This window comes from Falco naumanni, chromosome Z, assembly GCF_017639655.2.
Source record: "Falco naumanni isolate bFalNau1 chromosome Z, bFalNau1.pat, whole genome shotgun sequence".
In the NCBI taxonomy this organism is placed as follows: Eukaryota; Metazoa; Chordata; class Aves; order Falconiformes; family Falconidae; genus Falco; species Falco naumanni.
Genome location: NC_054080.1, coordinates 18,381,462 through 18,401,032, shown reverse-complemented (window position 1 = coordinate 18,401,032; position 19,571 = coordinate 18,381,462). Strand labels below are relative to the sequence as shown.

The 19,571-nt window shown below is 37.8% G+C and overlaps 1 protein-coding gene across 4 annotated transcripts; it reads left to right on the top strand.

The window, feature by feature from the left end:
* The first annotated feature begins 121 nt into the window (after positions 1-121).
* LOC121081179 (general transcription factor IIH subunit 2) lies at positions 122-12,117 on the top strand. Of its 4 annotated transcripts, none has more exons than XM_040580004.1 (16): positions 122-321; positions 591-713; positions 802-879; positions 1,611-1,647; positions 2,277-2,363; positions 3,373-3,423; positions 3,896-3,950; positions 4,759-4,864; positions 5,950-6,040; positions 6,215-6,302; positions 6,847-6,954; positions 8,137-8,200; positions 9,080-9,183; positions 10,833-10,935; positions 11,231-11,270; positions 11,688-12,117. In XM_040580004.1, exons 2-16 carry the CDS (start codon positions 658-660, stop codon positions 11,805-11,807), a joined length of 1,188 nt encoding a protein of 395 aa, XP_040435938.1. In that variant the 5' UTR covers positions 122-321; positions 591-657; the 3' UTR covers positions 11,808-12,117. The 4 variants fall into 4 exon arrangements, with proteins under 4 accessions (XP_040435938.1, XP_040435937.1, XP_040435939.1 ...); XM_040580003.1 differs by having other exon boundaries at positions 587-713; XM_040580002.1 differs by lacking the exon at positions 122-321 and having other exon boundaries at positions 388-713.
* The last annotated feature ends 7,454 nt before the right edge of the window (positions 12,118-19,571 follow it).

Here is a 19,571-nt window from a genome sequence, read left to right as displayed (position 1 = left end):
TGTGTTTTCTCGCCCCGGCCCATCTGAGGAGGGCGGCGCGGCCGCGGCGGGCAGTGCCCAGCGCCCAGCCAGCCCGCCCAGCCCGCCCAGCCCGCCACGCGCGGCGGCACTTCCGGGCTCGGAAGCGCCGGCGGCCGCCGCTCACCGGGGCCGCTGACAGGCCCAGCTCCCCCGCGACCGTCCATTTCCCGCCCGGGCTGGGCGGGGGCGGCCTCAGAGAATGCTAAAGCGCAGGGCCGGTCCGACCCGCCGTTATCGGTGACAGCCACCGGACCCCGCCTCGCTCCCTCCCGTGAGGGCACGTTAGTCCCTGGGCTGCCGGTGAGTGCCGCCCTTCCTCCCGGAACCACCGCTCCGCGGCCCATGCGGCACCCGGGAGGGGTTAGCGGCGCACCGAGACGGAACGGCGCGGCCGCTGGTGGTTCCGGGTCGTCGCGGCGGGACGCCTGGGCCTGACAGCAAGGGCGGACGACGCGCCCGGCCGGGTCCCCTCAGCGCTCCCAGCCGCCGGCGGCCCGCCCGGGGCCGGTCCCGCCTCACAGGCCCCTCAGCCGCCGCGCGGCACTGTAACGGGGCTTTCCGGAAGGCAGGCGTCGCGCCTCCTGAGCCGGAGCCAGCCCCAGCCGCCCATCCCAGCGGCAGAGCGAAGCCGCGGAGATGGAGGACGAGCCCGAACGGACCAAGCGCTGGGAAGGCGGTTACGAAAGGACGTGGTATGCTTTCCTTTTCCCTCCTCGCTTTCTTATTGACGGAAGACATGAAAAATCTCCCTTCTGCTCAGTAACAGTCTGTTTTGCGTAGGGAGATTTTGAAGGAAGATGAATCCGGCTCGCTGAAAGCGACCATCGAGGACCTTCTTTTCAAGGCAAAGAGGAAAAGGTATGTGTTGCCACGAGCTTGCTAATAATACTGGTCTGGTCAGTTGTAAGGACTTAATCATTCTTAAACTGCAAGCTCTAGCTTGAGTAAGCAGGCTGGCAATGTATTTTTGTGTCCTTACCCTGTCAGAGCAGCCAAGATGCATGCTTCTTGCCTGCTACTTACTAATTGTGCCAGAAAAAAAGCAGTAACATCTATTTTGATCTTGAATCTTAAGGTTTGATGCAGGCTAAATAATCCAGATGTAGACTAGCTAAAGAGACGAGGTCTTGATCTGAAGAAACATGGTGCAGAGCACTGCAGTTGCAATTTGCACTTTTTAGAGAAAATCCTTAAACTTTTTTTAATATAAAAATTGTGCTTCAAGCTGGGTTTTGGTATCGTGGCACCACATTTGTGTTTCAGATTGTGAGAAAAGTTGCTAGATAAAATCTAGATTTGTTTTATTTGAGGTTATGTAAAAATACTCAAATTTGGGTAATATTTTTAAATTCCCTTAAATCAGGTAGTAAGCAGTAGATTTTTGTTTTCTGAGAGGTGTGAAATATGCTTGTAATTCAATTGTCTTTTTTTTAGTGTAAGTGTCTGCGGTTTGTTATTGCTTCATATTTGTTAGAAGTTTAGTATTAGATTTGGTTTAGGGCTTTTTGGACTTATAGGACAATTGGACTTTTGTTTTAGGAACCATTCACTCATTTGTATCTTACTGAAATCCTATTTTGTTTTATTAGACTCTGTGAACACCATGGACAAGTTCGACTTGGAATGGTATGCTAATGTCTTAACGCTTGTCTGCTGTGTGTCTAGAACTACTTGAATAGAGGTGGTGTGCCTGGTCTGAAATACACTTTTGCTGACTTAATGTGCTTGAGACCAAAGCTCGCAATTTTCTACCAAACTTTTTTTAAAAAAAAAAAACATTCTTTGTTCATTGGCAGTGTGGGATATGAAGAGTGTTCAGAGGTGGAGGTTTGGCATGTTCACTGTATGATGGTATGTTGTGCAACAGCAGTGAGATCATCCACACTGTGTGGACATGCACTGTCCTTTTTTCGATGTGAAAAATGGGCATAATTCAAATTAGTTGTAAACAACAACATGGTACAACACTGAGCTCTTCAGATGAAGAGGCGAACGTGTAAACTGTGCATATTTTGTAGCTTGCGGTGAGAGGAAAAGAACAGCGTGCATTTCTCAGTATAGCTTTTTTCTTTCATTTTGAAGGAGAAGAGGAAAAATTGCATTATTTTTTCAGTTGCTGTTGATTGTATAGCTCAGTGTACTGCATTTTGCCTGCTTGGGGGAGTAAGTAGTTGCTTTTTAAAGTAAATGGAATAGTGAGCAGTTCATCTAAATATCTGTTCTGTTAGTGATTATCACTTATGGTGAAAATGCAGATGCGTCACCTTTACGTGGTTGTCGATGGATCAAGAACAATGGAGGACCAAGATTTAAAACCAGACAGACTTACTTGCACTTTGAAGGTATTTCTGTACTCAAAAGTTGTATCTTACTAATCCACTGTTTCTCTGTAAACCAGTTCCATCTTGCATTTAAAAGAATGGCAGTCTCCTGTGATGAGATCACATTCATAGCCTCATCTCTCCTCTAATCTATACCTTTTTCCCGCTTTATTTCTGTTGCTAGTCTGTAATTTTCCTGTTTCTGAATAGTAAAATCAATATGACATTAATTTGCTTTGCACAAGTACTTCAGTACAGGAAAAGCACTTTGTAAGAACATACAATGGAAAGACACATTATGAAAATGTGGAAATTAAGTTCAAGTGTTGCCTGTAATTAAGGATAAAAGAACAAACGTGCTTTCATGACACATCTAGCTGCTTTTTTTGCCTTTTTTTTTTAATCTTACAGTTGTGTTTTTATGAATTCTAGTTTGAAAATGGATGCTAGACAGGAGTTGAATTAGATTGCTGCTTCAGACTGTGAAGGACTTGACCATATGGTACAAGATGTACAGTTCATCTCTAACAACACGCTAAACATTGAAACCCTGGAGTTTGATGATTTTGTATGGATTTGTGCTTTTTGGTGTAGCATAAACCTCTGTTTGAACCAATAGTAGTCTGGAACTTTATATGTTAAAGTGAAGACTTAAAATACATGTAGATGTGGCACTCAGGGACGTGGTTTAGTGGTGGACTTGGCAGTGTTGGGTTAACAGTTGGGCCTGATCTTAGGGGTCCTTTCCAACCTAAACGATTCTGGTATTCTATGAGTAAAATAAGGGGTGGCTAGTTTCTGAAATTTACATTGCATTGGTAACATGGGAGGAAGGAGAAAGAGGAGAATGGAAGGGCAACACTGAGAGGAGAATGGAAAGGAGAGGCTTATTTCCCCCCATTTTTTTCCCCAACTTTGTTTGTTGGTGGGGTTTTTTTTGTGATACTGGATGTTTTGCAAGCGAGGACTACTTAATGCATGTGGAATAAAACTGTATTTAGTTTTTAATGGCCTTAACTTTTCTTTATAGTTACTGGAATATTTTGTTGAAGAGTATTTTGATCAAAATCCTATTAGTCAGGTATGTACAGCCATGCAATAAACAACTGAAAACTATTTTAAGGGTTAGCTTTAGTTTTACCACTATCTAGTAAACTGTTTTCAGTTGATGTGTTCTTCCCACCCCTACTGGTTCTTCTTTCCTTCCACTCTATCAGTCTAGTGAAATTCTTGTTTCTCTGCCTGAACTAATGAAAATAAGAACCCATATATTCTCTTTTTCCTAAACATAAATTCTAATACAGAAGACCTGATTATATGTTTCTTTTAGGCATTTAGAATTTGAAGGGGGTTTTTTTGTGCCTTGTGGCAAAAGTACTGGAATGTATGTTGACGGATGCATAGTGTTCTGCTGCTGTTGTTACGCTTAGAGGAAAACTTTTATTATTAAGTAATTTTATCATGAAGAAGTCTTGGGCAAAATATAGCAAAAATTTAAATCAACTCATTTTTAAATTTGGTAAGAAAAGTTTTGCTTTTTTTTTCTTCTCCAGATTGGCTTAATTGTAACCAAGAGTAAAAGAGCTGAAAAAATGACAGAACTCTCAGGTAGGGAGGTAGTATATTTTCTTAAAATTGGAGATGTTTTCATCTATTGCATTGACGTTGTAAGTTCTGCCTGGATGATACTGCTGAAAGTGAAGTAGGGTTAACATAGTATTTTTAATGTAAAGAGAAGTTATTGCAAGTTATATGAAACCAGAGTCTTTATTTTGATCTGTTTTGATCTAGAATTGTTATCGTGTGCTTGTTCATGATGAAGTCTTATGCAGGTTGCAACTAAAGTATGTTTTGTTTCCCCCTATAGTTAATTTCTTATCCCGTTTGTTAATTTTGTATTTTATGACATCTGTCTTCTGATCAGATGTTAAAAAGCAGAGTTTCTTCAGTTCCTGCCTCTCTCACTAGCAATCCATGTGGCTTCAGAGATGAAGTCATAATTTCTTCTGTTTATTCACCTGTAAGACTGGAGCAACTTTACAGAGGAATCTGAGATCAGTCAGTCTTTGAACAGTACTTTGAGAATAACCGAGGAAACTAAAGTCTGGTTTTGCTGAAACACTTTGTGAGACACTTCACATTCATGTTAAGCGTTTATTGATATGCAACAGGGACCTTATTCTTTTTGACCTCCTAAAGTTTCTGACAATTGAGTGCCTGTGGAGGAAATGTGTTTCTGTTAATATATTGTTTCATCCTTTTCTAAATTCTGATCAAAAGGTCAGTTTCTAAGGAGGAACACAGAGTCACAAGTCACAGTTTGAAAACTGTTGTACATTTAATAAAATGTGTAGTTTAAGTATTTTAATTCTCTTAACTTGTAATTTCAGGTGAATTGTTTTTTTTTCACTTACAGGTAACTCAAAAAAGCACATAACTGCTCTGCAGAAAGCAGTGGATATGAACTGCAGTGGAGAGCCGTCTCTATATAATTCCCTAAATTTGGCCATGCAGACTTTAAAGTTAGTATATACATGGAAGTTTTTTGTTTTCTTTGTTTTCCATAATCAGTATAATGCTGATTGTGAATTTTTGGAGGGGTAGAGACTGTATTTTTTACAAGTAGCATCTTGCATTGTGCTGACTTGAGTCTTAAAAGGCAGCTTTATGTCTTCTTACAATACAAACTGCTAAGAAGATAAATATGCTAGTAGTGCAGAAGTTAGTTTTCTAATGCAAGATGCTTCTGTTTAGAGGTGTGATGCTTGTAAAAGGCAATAGTATTTAAAAGCAAAGTAGATAGTTGTATATTGTGTATGAATATGGTGATTAAAGACCCCACAATTATTTTTTGACTAGCAGGCTAAGGTATGAGAGAGGGCAGAGTTAGGGGTTAATGATAAGAGAACGGAAAAAGAAAAATGATTGAATCACAATAATGTGGGCCTTCTGGCATACTTTAGAAAGGTAAATTTCGGGGTAGGATAAGTTTAAAAAACTTTCTCTGTGAGGTATTGTTTCTGGCATACTTTAGAAAGGTAAAATTCGGGGTAGGATAAGTTTAAAAAACTTTCTCTGTGAGGTATTGAGATGGAATAAAAATTGTGTAAGACTTCAGTAATTGTAGCTAGAAACACTGACAGAACAAAGCTAGCAGTTAATGTCAGAAAAAATTATGTGACTGATGTTTGGAAGAGTTTTCCATTAAGAACTAAAAGACAGTAGTTAATAATAGTGGATTTACATTTATAAACTGGTTAGAGATCTTTATTTTAAGAAGTTAGGAAGACTTACTGCAGTGTTGCTAGTTTGAATGTGAATTTGACCTGTGAGAGTATGGATAAGGTACAGGGATAACTTAAGCATTGAAACAAACAATTGGATAACAACTGCATAATCAAAATACTGTATTTTAGATACTGGAAAGGTTTGGCTTTTGGAAGGTGAAATTCTAGAGCTTAGAGAAGGATCTTACTGCAGTCTTCTATGATTTGTAGGGTACTTCATATCATGTCATCTTCTGACTTACTATGTTAAAAGTCCTTGGAAACTTTAGCATACAAGTAGCTTAATGTACAGAATTAAATTAATTGCATACTTTCTTTAGGCACATGCCAGGACATACAAGCAGAGAGGTTTTGGTAGTCTTCAGCAGTCTGACAACATGCGATCCAGCCAACATCTATGATCTAATTAAGGTATAGAAGTGAAGTTTGACTGTATAATAGCATTGAACATCCAAGCTATTAGACCAAACCCAGACAGTTGCAGTGTCATCAACAATTAATTTTCATTTAAAACTTTGAACATTTTTACTGTTTTCTATTCTGCATATGAATTTGAGTATGCTTTTTTTTTTTCCCCATTTGAAGTGTTTAAAAGCAGTTAAGATCAGAGTATCTGTCATCGGCTTAAGTGCTGAAGTTCGAGTTTGTACAGTACTTGCCCGAGAAACTGGTGGTATGTATCCAGAGTTCAGTAGTTACACTATTAATGCAAGTTTAAAGTTGAAAATAAGTCACTAATTTTGTCATATATTCATTAACGCATTTTGATGTTTTAGGATGAATATTCTGTTGTGCTGGCAGAAGATGTAATGGTTTGTAATCTACAAAATGCACAGTATTGAGAGAAATTATTATCAGCTAGTAGCTGCATCTCTAGAGAGAAGAAATATATATATTTTAAAACCTAGTGTTCCATATATAAAACAATGTGATGTGGAGCTTAATTAATTTAACATGTTCATATCTATTACTACAGTGGTAACTCTTACAATATCATTACTACAATGTAATGTTGGAGAAAATGCTGTGGGCTATCATATCTAATTACATTCTGGTGTTATTAATTTTAAAACTTGTAATTTTCAGTAGCATTAACAGGACTTTTCTTAGAACAGGATTGGCTAAATTACTTAAGTTGTTTTCTGTCATATGGAGGATATGTTTGTATTCTTACCTGCTCATAATGTGAAAGTAAGGCATCTCTTTCTTTGTGACAGGAACATACCATGTTATTTTAGATGAAAGTCATTATAAGGAACTGCTGATGCATCATGTTAGTCCTCCACCTGCCAATTCAAGTTCTGAGTGCTCCCTTATTCGAATGGGTAGGATATAGTTTTGTTAAACTCCTAGCACAAGATTTGCACATCTTGTCTTTTTCACTGCATCTTCTGTGTTAAAGCCATACAAATAATTAGAAGCATAATAAAGACATTGCACAATTGGGTTTTCTTTAACTTATATTTTGCTAAATAGATATCAATTTTCTTGATGTTTTTCCTGCAAAGTAAAGTTAAGAATTAAATAAGACAAATTACTCAACTGCAGTTGGAAACTATAAAGTGGAATGATACTGCTTGTACAGTAATTGGTATAAATATAATGCTCAGAAATGAAGGACAAAAAACTATTTTGTTTCTCCCTGTTTTTTTCCCCTGCAGAAAGCAATTATTATAACCTTAATTGCTATCTGCTTGTCCATGTGTAGCACATGAGGAGCACTGTTGTGGTGTTCTTTCAACAAATGGATTAGGTACCTTTTCTTCTGCTGATGTATTTTGCAATAAATCTAAGCCTAGAGTTAAACCTGAAGTTAAATCACAAAAGAAACTCTAATGCCACAAATTAGATCACTGGTTTCTCACTTTCATCCACCCATTTTCACAGATAAGAATGTATGTATTTTTATGTATAGATTTAAATACTGAAGAGATTTATTGGTTATAGGTAAAGTCTGAGTAGCAGTCAGAAAAATTAACTGCCCACTTGACATGAACTGAAAAAATAAATGGTAAAAAGAATTTTATCTGTTGCAGCCTCTGTGAAGTGGTATAGTCTCATCTGTCATATACTGCACTTGGAAGGGCAATATAAGCTTGGTGTCTGCATATAAAAATATTTTCACCTTAATTAGAAACCATTGTTCAACTGAACATTTGTGTAGTGCTTTTTTTGCTTTTCTGCCATTGCACAGCTTTTTCTTTTTAGCTGTTCTTCACAAATGTGTTTCCAGTTAGCTTCAGTTAATATGAAGTCTGAAAAGATTTTTTTTCAGTTGGAGGAAGTACAATGAAGGATTTGTTGGTGGATGTAGGTAGAGATCTTTAGGAAGAGTTTGATACCTACTAGGAGTGTATTACTTTTCCTGTAGTAAGAAACACGGGGGGAGGGGGAAAAGAGGTAGGCCTTAATGTTTAGAATAAACTTTGAACTTCTCCATTGAAGTAAGAAGCTGAAAGATTACTTGCACGTTTAAAATTGATAATACAGGATGTTTTTCTCCTTAGGTTTTCCTCAGCATACTATTGCTTCTCTATCAGATCAAGATGCAAAGCCATCCTTTAGTATGGTGTAAGTAGAGTTGATTAGAATTCAGTGAACTGATCAGAATTCAGTAATAATATGTCATATTTAGAAAACTTTGTCAGTGAAAATGTAAAATAACATGAAAAAAATAGTCACCTCTTCTGACTTCTCAGTAGAAATTGGTATTTTCATTTACACATTCAGTGTGTGGCTATAGTAACCTTTATTAAATACACTTTTTAAAATGTACATGAACATTTTTTTGAAGATAATAAGTGGCTTTTAGTTGAGTTCTGCAGTGATTAGAACACAAGGGAGCTACAAGGTATTAAAGTAATTCCCAGTTCTACTTGCATTTCTTGATTCAAGTATTATTATCACTATAAAGATAAAGATAAGCGTGAAGGATATTATCTGGAATAAAGTATGTATCTGTCTACTAATGTGACCTTAAAGGGAAGTTTGAAATAGGGACTTCATTTGATTAGTGTACGAGTGCTCTTCTTGATGAAAGGAATCATGGTTTTCAGAGATGATAGCGCAGTCTGAATTTTCAGAAGGAAACGGTGTCCGCTGCTTAAAAGAATAAGCACTAATGTGCATCTTGAAAGTCATAAAGAATATTTGTGTGTGTGTGTGAGTAGAAATACTAATACTGTTATCGTTCATAACTTTGTTTTTTAAAGATACATTGACTCCTTTACGTGGGAAAATTCAGTCTTCATTCTGTGTCTGTGGGAAAATGTCGTTGCTGTTACTGACCATATCAGTTACTTTCTGACACTTCCATACATGTGGAATTGTTACCTGGAAGCTACTGAAACATTTGAAACTATTTGCTGTGAGAACTGTGTAGTATTTGTAATTACGTATTATTATGGTATTGTTATCTCTTAGGTATTAAATTGTCTCTCTCTACCCTAGGCAACTGGAAAACAACAGTGAGCCAGGTCTTACACTGGGTGGATATTTCTGTCCCCAGTGCAGAGCCAAATACTGTGAACTTCCTGTGGAATGCAAAATCTGTGGTGAGTAGCAAGAAAAGGTGAATAGACGAATTATGAATTAGAGATAAGAGAGTTAAGGGGTAGAAAAATTCAGCTGTACTTAGGAATTGAAAGCCAGCTCTGCTTTAAGAAACTTGCATTCCTGTGTCCTGGGATGTCAGCTTTTTACAAGACACTTTCAGAACTATATCTGTAACAGTAAAGCTGTGTCATATTCACTAGTGTATAATGTTATAAACTAAAAGCCCTAAAACAAAGGGGAGAAGAAGGGTGATTCACATGTGAATGGTAATAATTACCTCAAGAATCCTGATTTAACAGACACACCAGTGTTTCATACTCCTCAATGCAAGGCCATGAGGATAGAGAGTGGTTTGGAGTAAAAGGACAGAAATACCCTCTCACCTCCTGGAATATGTGGATGAAAGGTTTCAAAGTTGAACCCAAGGGCAGGCTGCATTGTGACACATGGAAGGCTTTAGAATTGTAAATGGAAGCCCTTTGGTCTTGCAAATGTTAAAGGATGTGCAACCAATGGTGTCTCTGTCCCTTAATGAGGGTGGGAGGTAGAATTAGCATTTTTTTATAGTATTAATATTGTGTGAGTGGAAGCTGTCCTCCTGTTAGCTTCTACAAGCTTATGACTAAAACACGATAGGTATTTTCAAGATGCGTGTATTTGGCAAAAGAGTAAACTAATTCTAGTTATGGGTCACCCTGTGTTAGTTTCATGTCAAGGTTTTCGTCTCAGTTTGAATTTCATTTCAGGAAGGTAATAGTGTAACTGGAGAAATCCTGTATATCAGCAACAGATTCTCCACAGCTGCAGCTGTCAGCATAACAAGAGCTCAGAAGTATACACTGTACGTGAATGAGCGATTAAGAAGTTTGTGCCAGCCCATGCCCCAGCTAACCTGTTGTCATGGTTTATCTCCAGCCAGCAGCTAAGCACCATGCAGCTGCTCACTCATTTCACCACGGTGGGATGGGGAGGAGAATTGGAAGGGTAAAAGTGAGAAAACTTGTGGGTTTAGATGAAGACAATTTAATATGTAAAGCAAGAGCCATGTGCACAAGCCAAGCAAAGTAAGGAATAATTCACTACTTCCCATCAGCAGCCATCGCCAGGAAAGCAGGGCTCCATCATGGATAACAGTTAATTGAGAAGGCAGATGCCATAACTGTGAATGTCACCCCTCTTCCTTCTTCCCCCAGCTTTTATTGCAGACCATGACATCATATGGTGTGGAGTATCCCTTGGGTCAGCTGGGGTCAGCTGTCCCACTGTGTCCCCTCCCAGATCCCTGTACACCTCCAGTCTCCTCGGTGGTGGGGTGAGAAGCAGAAAAGGCCTTGGCTCTGTTTAAGTGCTGCTCAACAAGAAGGAAAACATCCTTGTCTTGTAAATGCTGTTTGTAGCAAAACATACCTTGTAGTAGAACAAAATTAACTCTGTCCCAGCCAAAACTAGCAGACCTGTGTTTGCTGAAACAGGGCTAAGATGTGATTTCAGCAGTATTTTAGCAGGCTGCAGTAGACCTTTGTAGTTGGCCACCATTTTAACTGGTGATGTGAAGCAGCAGAACCATTGTTGTATTAGAACCGTTTTGTATTAGAAAAGGTTTTCAGTGAGTCCTCTCGTGATAAATTTGATGTTTCTGGTTTTGCAGGTCTTACACTAGTGTCTGCACCTCACCTGGCTCGGTCTTACCATCACTTGTTTCCTTTGGATGCCTTTCAGGAAGTTCCTCTGGAAGAGTATCAGGGGGAACGGTATGCAAATCATATTTGTGATAATGAGTGTGCTTGTGGACCCTGTGGTTGTTTTTTTTTTCACGGAAGAATAGCCAGCAGCAGCTTCTTTGCTGCTGGAGACACTGTTGAATGCTCAGGTGGTTTGCGGCACCTTAGGCAATAAGAAATACTTGTATTTCCCACTAATAGTTACCCTGTGTGTTTAGTTGAATAGTTGAAATAATTGCCGTAAATTGTTACTACGTATGAGATTTTTTTAAATTTACACACTCTTGTTATATTTTTCAGTTAAAATACAAAATTTTGCTTTTAGGTATTGTCAGGGCTGCCAGAGAGAAATGAAAGATCAAAATGTAAGTATGTTGAACTGCATTGGAATTTGCATTGAAGGGTGCTAGAAGTGGAGATCATTCTTCAGTATGGTCTTCTAAAGAACAGAAAAATATTTGTGGAAGTTTATCTCATGGTTGACTGGAGTTCTCTGTTACAGAGTCCATGCCTTTTAGACTGCAAAGTCTATAAAAGGGATTTCCTAGAGTTGTATAAATAAGCTTCCACTCTTAGCCATTTGGAAGCATGTATAGTGGCTTGAGCTCAGCCCTTTGGACATACTTGCTATTAGAAATGTTATTTCAGTTGGGTTTCTGTGATGTTAGCAATATAGTCTGCTTACATTGTCTTGAAGACACAATTGTTGCCCTACTGTGGTGCTATGATAAATTACAATTTTTTTCTAATTTGACTTGTTTTTTTTTATCTTTCCCACACAGGTTTACATATGTAAAGTGTGCCAGAATGCATTTTGTGTGGAGTGTGATGTGTTTGTTCATGATTCTCTTCACTGCTGTCCTGGCTGCATTCATGAACGCCCTGCTCCCATATCTGTATGACATCATCTCTGTTTTTTAGGAACTGTCATATCTATATCAATCTTGCATGAAGCTATTCTGTTTATTCAGCCATAGCTTTCACTGAGTCAAAACAAGAAGGACCTGGATGATAACAGAAGGATGAACACTGGCATAGGAACAAACTTTAATTTTCATCTAATGTATTAATGATTTTGCTACTGTTAATATTCTTGAATTATCTGTATCTGATTTATTTTCTTTGTTCTTGTCTGAAAAGCTCTGTCTTTGTTACTGTGACTACCATATATATTTGTAAATGTGAAAGTGATAAAACTGCTTTCTGTGATAATGTGGTGGTTCATCTTTGTTTCAATATTTGTGAAAAAAATAAGCCCTGAAAATATGTATTGATTGTTATAAGCATGTGTTTTTTATGAATGGTGGAGTTCTATAGATCAAAATATTTTTTTGTAAGAATTTAACAAAGATGTTGAGCAATTAGTCAGGGGACATTTGAAATATTAATGTCAAGTATTGTGGTTATTCACCTTGGCCTTCAGTAAAGCAACTCAAATACAGCTATTATAAATGTGCTGAAAACACATTTTAGGTTTTTATGGGACAACCCAAAGCTGACTGAATTCTATAACTGCTACTTCTGCAGGTGTGTTTAAGTTTCACTTTCTTTTAGGAGTTCAAGGTCACTGAAGGGCAGTGCATTTGCTGAGGTGTAAGACCTCAGTTTATACAAACTATTGCTTGATGATCACAGTATTGAAGACAGTGATAGTATCTTGATTCTGAGGCTAGAATGAATAGACAGAATTGCAAGTCGTATTTTCTCCTTGGCTAAACCCCTGGAGCAACAGACAATGAGATGGGGGTAGAAATGCAGGCATGTGTCCTGATCTGAATATTGAGGAATGGAAATTGAGACAAGTGCAAGACATTCTGCCATTTTACAGTGTCTGTTCCAAGTGTGATTGCAGTTTGAACTTGTGAGAATGTCACATGCTAGACCTCAGTAAAAGGAGGTTGTGATGGTACCGTGTCCAGAGCAGTACATCGCACTGGGTTTCTGAAGCCATCTTGTGACATTTGTAGTACCTCCAGAGTTACTCAGGTGCTGATGTATCTTAATTTTTAAAACTGTGAGCTTTGTTGTCAGATTAGGAACAACAATAATCTGACCTAATCACTGAATTTTAAAAGGGCAAACAAACAAAAAGAGCAAACCCCTATCTTAAGCTTGTTCCCTGTTTCTCACAGTCACCACATATAAACGATACATGCTTCTTTTCAGTTTTCACAGGCAGTTTTCATTTCAAGTCCTTTAAATACGCAAATTTAAAATTGTGAACATAGCTCCTTCTCTGCTTTTTCTACTATTTATGTATGCAGTCTGGATAGAATGTGGTAAACGTGAAAAATTACTGTTTTGGCATCTGTATTTCATTTTGTCCCAAGTCAAACATCCCTATAAACCCTTTGTGCTATCAGGTGATTTCAGTGCCTGTAATTGTAAAGTGTCCTACAAACTAGCAGAAAAAGGACATATTCATGGCTTTTGGTATGGCTTAGTACACCATTCCAAGCCAAAGGAACACCCTAAGCATCTGGCTTGTAGATACTCTGATACTGATGACACTGTTGAAGTTTTCTGATAATTACATCTTGAAAATTGGCATTTCTTAATGGAAAACCAGGTTTGTCAAATCAGTTTCAATCTGTTCTAGCTCTTCCTCTTGCTAGGCACCAAAATAAATAGAAGCTGTATAGAAGTTGTGGCCATATACCTCAATCGTCTGCTGGCAGTCTGGGTAATAATTCAGCTTTGTACTTTCACATCCTTCTCACTGGATAGGAAGAGCAGTTCAAACTAGCTCCTGGAAAATGGCTATTGGGGTAGCATTTTTCTGACATGCAAAGAACACAGAAGCTGTGGCCTTTGTTTTTAAAGCAGCATGGAGGAAATGCTTCCTTCCTCTGCACTCTTCGACTGGGATTCACTGGATCTCAAGTCTCCTTTGCTTGTGGGAATCTACAACCTGCTTAATTCTTGTATTTTGTCATTTACTGTATCTGCTACCAGATTAGTCAATCAGAGAGGTTGTTAGCAGGCCTGTTAGAAGTTCTTACACTTCCTGAAAATACTGCATAATACAGTGTGGATCTGAAGTGTTGAGAAAAGAGACAAAAACATCCTGTGGTGGGTTGAGGACACAGCTGTGGCAAGAACTTTGATGCCAAAAGGCACAGTAAGTCTAGAGAGCGCACTGCCTTGCAGAGTGAAGATTTCAGAAAGGTGAGTGCCCTTGCTTTCCTTCCACTTTCTTTAGTTCTTTGTATATTTCTATATATAAAGTATTAGATTGATTAAATTAATGTTTATAAAATAAATCTATGAATTTATTAAAAAGGAAATATGTATTTCTTTATTCCTTGTAGGAATAAAAATTACTGTCTGTGTTAATGGTCCTAACTGATTTCCAAGACTGAAAGTGCTGAGGGTATGTTAATTAAAATCAGAGTAAAAGGCATGTCTGGTTTTAGTCTTGCATAACAACTGCAAGTCCTGAAGAGCTTATATGGCATCCTTGTCTATCTCATGCAATATTAGGAACAGTTCTATTTCTAGACTGTTGTGATGTAGCTTACGGGTGAAAAAATGCCCTAAAGTACTAACTGATGCATTGCTGGATTGTGCAGACTCCTGGCTGAAGCAACAAGAGTAGATTAGTTTTTATTGTAAAGGTCATCAAGTTTGAATTAGAGTCACATTTCCATATTCAGGAAAAATAAATGTGGTGCCCGTAGTGCAATTCATGATGGTAGTTTTTCAGAATATAGAACCTGAAGACTTTTACAGCTTTTGTAGCACTTTTTGCCTTGGGATTTGAGAACACTTAAATTGCTGAGTGCACATTTACCTGTTAGAGGGGAATGTGATTTTTGTAGCCAGTGAAAAAGTAAAAACAAGAGGTTGAAGATTCTGGATTTGGAATTACTTTCTTAAGGATTAATTTGTTCAGTAAATGTAAATCTCTTTAAGATCCCTCAATTAATTTGGGAAACAAAGCAAAGCTGTTTGAAAGCGAGGGGAGCAGAATTTGACTATATGGAGCTGAACTGTAGACAGGTTTGCTGCGTTCTGAACCATCACATAGCAAAATATTTCCTATGGTTGTCTTACCAGAGTACTAATAACAATAAAAAGTTATTACTTCTACAAGATAAACTATATTTAAAAGACTAGTGTAAATACCAAACATGTAATAAAACCACTTTATCAGAGAGAAGTGTTGACAATGAGTTTGGCAATAAATTTCACTGCCAAATTAATTTAATGTTGTGATGATGAAATCCCAGTTCCTTTTCCTTACAGAAAGATTATGCAAATCCTGCTAGTCACTACCTATATTGAAAACAGTGGACATTTTAAAATCCTGTAATAAAACATCTTGCTTTGGTTTTTTTCTGTTTCTTACTTCTACTTCCATTGGCATTGTACATTTTCCCGCTTGTTTTTCTCCTAAATAAGGAGAAACTAAAAATGTGCTAGCAACATTCAGTCATGACTTTGAGATGGAAGAATTGAGAAAATAGAGGCATACTGGTTTACTGAGGTCTTTCTAGGTTTTTAAGCTACGGGGTGAATCTCTTTAAGATCTGCCAGTCACCTGTGTCATCCTGCTCACAAATCTCACCTGTTTATGTCTCTTCTTTCCCTCCATTCTGACTGTAAAGTCTTCTGGATACTTGCTATTGTTGTTGTAAGGGCAGAGGTCAGTCACAGTTTGCAGAAGTCTCAATTTAGCTGATCAGCTTTAATAATACACCTGTTTATACCAACTTTACAGTTACCTTATCTCTTCTTAGTAAGGTGAAATCAAATGTTAATAACCTGTAGAAACCACATAATTAAGGTAGCAGGGGTGATGACTGTTGTCTAAAAACTGCAGGTAATATAATTTGATAGTTGTCTTTGTTCTTTCACAGAATGTCTGCCAAAGAGGACCCTGCTGTGGAGACGAATGATGAAACATGACCTGAATCCTTCTGCATTGCAAGCTTGTTTCCCACAGGTAGCCTTTAAGTTCTGCAAGTTTGCCAAAGACATGGAGGCAGAATTCCAAGAAGTCCATGAGCAGCTGCAGAAGAGTTACAACCCTACCATGAGAAATGAACACGATAGATTAAAGTCCTTCTTGTCCTACATATCTCATTCATCATGGTCTTTGACCGAAATGGTAGCTGCTGGGTTTTGTGGCGTCCTTGTTAAATCCAGTGGTTTTGCTGTGGATTAGTTTTATTTATTATGAAGATATTATTATGAAGATAATAATATTATTATTATTATCTCATACAAACAGCACAAAAATTTTCTCCCACTTCTGACTTTGTCCTGGGCAAAGAGGTGGGTAATATTTCAAAGTATGACTTACGTGTTCAGAAGTTGGAGAAGAACCCAGCATGCCAACAGTTAGAGCACAGAGGATGTGAGGCTTCAGTCTGTCGATGGATGGCTGTTCTATGCCAGAGGAACAAAGCTTGATTTGCTTGCCAGAACTGGGTTTTTCTTTACAGGTAATCGGAAGTGATGTTTGGACAATTTCTGATTTGATTTATAATACAGTGTGAGTCTACTTACAATACTTGAATGGATATAACATCAGGGGGTTTTGTGCTGCTCAGCATTTTATGATGTATTGTATGCCCCATAAACACTTTCTTTCCCAGGCTGAAGAACATAGGCAGCTCAACTATTCCTCACGCTGAAGCTGTTCCACGTTTTGTATCATCCTTGCTCCTGTTCCCTGCATGGTTTTCTGGTCTAATACGGTATTTTTTGAGCTGAAGGGACCTCAATCACATGCACCGTTTAAGATGTGGATTAATCATAGTTTGTACAATGGCATAATTACACTTTTTTCTGCTTAGTTTTCTGCAACAGATGCTAGGTTTACAGATCTGATGTCTCTTCCTCTCCCCTAAAGGTGCAGATTTCTTTTTAAAGATTAGCATTATGTTTTCCCCACTCAGCCGTAATGTATTGCATAATTGCTTTGATTTTGGATCCACCTTCTGCTGTATTTCCCCTGATTTAGAAAATGGTAATCTCCCTGAATTCTTCTGCAGTGAACATTTAATGCAAATATTGTAGAGGACATCACTTTGAGTCCTCTGCAATTGCATTGTCCCCTTTGAATCATTCTTTTACAGCCTGGTTAGCAGCTGGCTCTACGAACTCCCTTCACTGGCTTTTTGTTCCTGCTGTCTGGAAGGTTTAGATTGCTTTAGCTTGTTACTCTTGGAAAATTTGTTTTCAGCCTGCCTGATTTTATTTTCATACTTTATCTGCCAGAGCTTTTGAGCCTTCTATTTGCTTTGCTCAAAAGTTCCAGCTTTTTGTTCAATATCTTCTTAATTTTTGTAATCTGATTTATTTTCCTATCGGGCATACTCCTTTCCTGTAACTTTTCGTAAGTCTTTTCTAATAGGTAGCATTTGCTGGTGCTGCGCTTCCAGTAAAACATCTTTCAGGAAATTCTCAAATGCCTGGAAGAGAGTTTTTGGGAGTTTTTTTGATTGGGTTTGGTGATTTTTTTTTGGTTGGTTGGTTTTATTTAGTCAGCCATTTCAGCTTCCTTACCTTTACATAGTTCCTGGTTTTAAGTTTTAGCACAGCCTTAGTAGGTTCCCTGTTTCTGTGGGGAATGTTGCATCTAAGTAAATTACAATCATGTTACACAGTGACACTTCACTGTGAGATTTCAAGCTCTTCTCAATACCAAGTTACATCATCTTGTAGACTGGCTAACCAGCTGCCCCATGAAATTACGACTGATAGCCTCTTAAAAAATTAAGTCATCTCTACTTTGCATTTCAAGGTGGTATCTGTGCATTTAACTTGGGGGATAACTGGAGTCACTGGGTACAATTCTGTTTCTTGCCACAGTACCTGTCCCATTTGTTTGAGCATTACGTAGTCAGTTTTGTTGTCCTGGTTGGTTAGCTGGGTAATATGGACCAAGAACTGTATTATTCCAATAGAGGCCTGAAATTCCACCTTGCAGAAAATCTCTGCTTTTTGTTAGTTTTTGTTCTAAGATATCTGAAGTTCTGATACTCGTTTTCCTTCTACCACTGTGTACTCAGTTTTCCCTGAATATTTTGTACTGGCATTACAGCATTTGAGTGACCTGTCTTTCTTCCATCAGGTTTATGCTGACTATCAATACGTTAACTTAGGGACAGAAATTCTAGTTCTACCATCTTATTCCATTGGTTACTAGAATTACTCATTTGCTTGGCTTTTACAAATAAACTGACTAGCCAAATGCTAATCAAATGCCAAATTAAATGCCAAATTAAATGCCAAATTTAAAAAATAGCCAACAAAAAAGACAAGTTTATTCCATCAAGCCTATACAATTTCTCAGGTATCTCCGAAGTTTTGATAGAAAGATCTAACTTACCTTTTCAGTTTTGTATCTGAGTCAAGTTTAGACCCAGAGTGATCCAACTGAAATTAAATTGAAATCTAAGTTCTGTAAACCTTTTTAGTTTAATTTGCTATAATCTAAGGAGAAGGCTTGCCTGAGCTACTAGTTTTGGACCAATGATATACACTGGTGAACTCATGGTCACATGGCTATAGTGTGAACAAGTGAAATACACAAATGTGTAATTATGTCAAAGATCTGTAACTCTCTACATGCAGGAAAGAAAAGTGAGTATAGTGGGGTTTTTGTGATAGCTGTCAGAGAAAGAGATGGTGATGATCCTTGGCAAGAACATGATAAATGGTTTCCTGAGTATGTCAACTGACTGTCCTAAAAATATTTCTGTATGTACAAAAAGGTTGATTTGTTCTGATATCTCTTTTTTTCCTCAGCAACAGTGTTGGACAGTAAAACAAAAACAAAAACAAAACAACAGGAAAAAAAAACCAAAAAACCAACCCCACCGCATTTTTGTCTTCAAGGTTGTTATATTCAGACAATTGATTTCAGTAAATCTTTATTTTTGAGAACGGAAAAGTGTAAGTCTGCTACCCCTAACCTTATAAGTAACCTTATAACCTTGTTTTACATACTTTCTAGAGTTCTCCCATGGGCTTTTCAGGGCTCAGAAATCTCAAAAAATCTACGCTAAAGCCATTAGTTGATGTAAGGTGGGAGGACTGGAAATACTGCTTGGAAAACACCCTATTAGGTATCTTAAGAGCATCAGCGCTATCTTCCTTTAGAACTGCTACTGTCTGCGAAGAGCCATTTCTTCTCATTAATAGTAACCTGTCACTAGTCAATTCTGTTTCAGAGAATTCTTTCAAAGTATTTACAAATGTTGATACTTAGTACTAGCCCTGCTTATATATTATAGTTATTTCTTTCATTTAGCTGAAGATTGAAATAAAAATAGAACACAGAAGTATTAATTTTCTGCTTAGGAGAGGCATTTCACAGCTTCCTTTATCGAGGAGAATTTACTTACTGCAACAGGTGAAAACCCAGACTAGCCTGACTGTTAGCTTTTCAGTAGAAAATACTGTCTTCATATTTCTATTGTACATCAACCTTAAAAATGAAAGCCACTCCAGACTGTTGCACTTTTTTTCTTTAAGCAAGATTACATGTGTGAAAGCTTATTGGTTCTGTATTTCTCAATTTTTTAGCACAAGTAAACATTTCTTCTTTATAGGAGATAATTATAAAATGTACTGTTTAAGTAAATCTATCTCACTTGTATTTGCCTGTGTAAGAGAGGTGAAAAATTAGTAAAACCTAAAGGCTTTGAAAG

What these genes read in the sequence shown, in the direction of transcription:
- LOC121081179 (XM_040580004.1), top strand. Translation starts at nt 658, where the DNA reads ATGGAGGACGAGCCCGAACGGACCAAGCGCTGGGAAGGCGGTTACGAA. An exon ending in GACTTACTTGCACTTTGAAG is followed by an intron (nt 2,364 to 3,372) that starts GTATTTCTGTAC and finishes TTTTCTTTATAG; the next exon opens with TTACTGGAATATTTTGTTGA. An exon ending in ACTTGCCCGAGAAACTGGTG is followed by an intron (nt 6,303 to 6,846) that starts GTATGTATCCAG and finishes TCTTTGTGACAG; the next exon opens with GAACATACCATGTTATTTTA.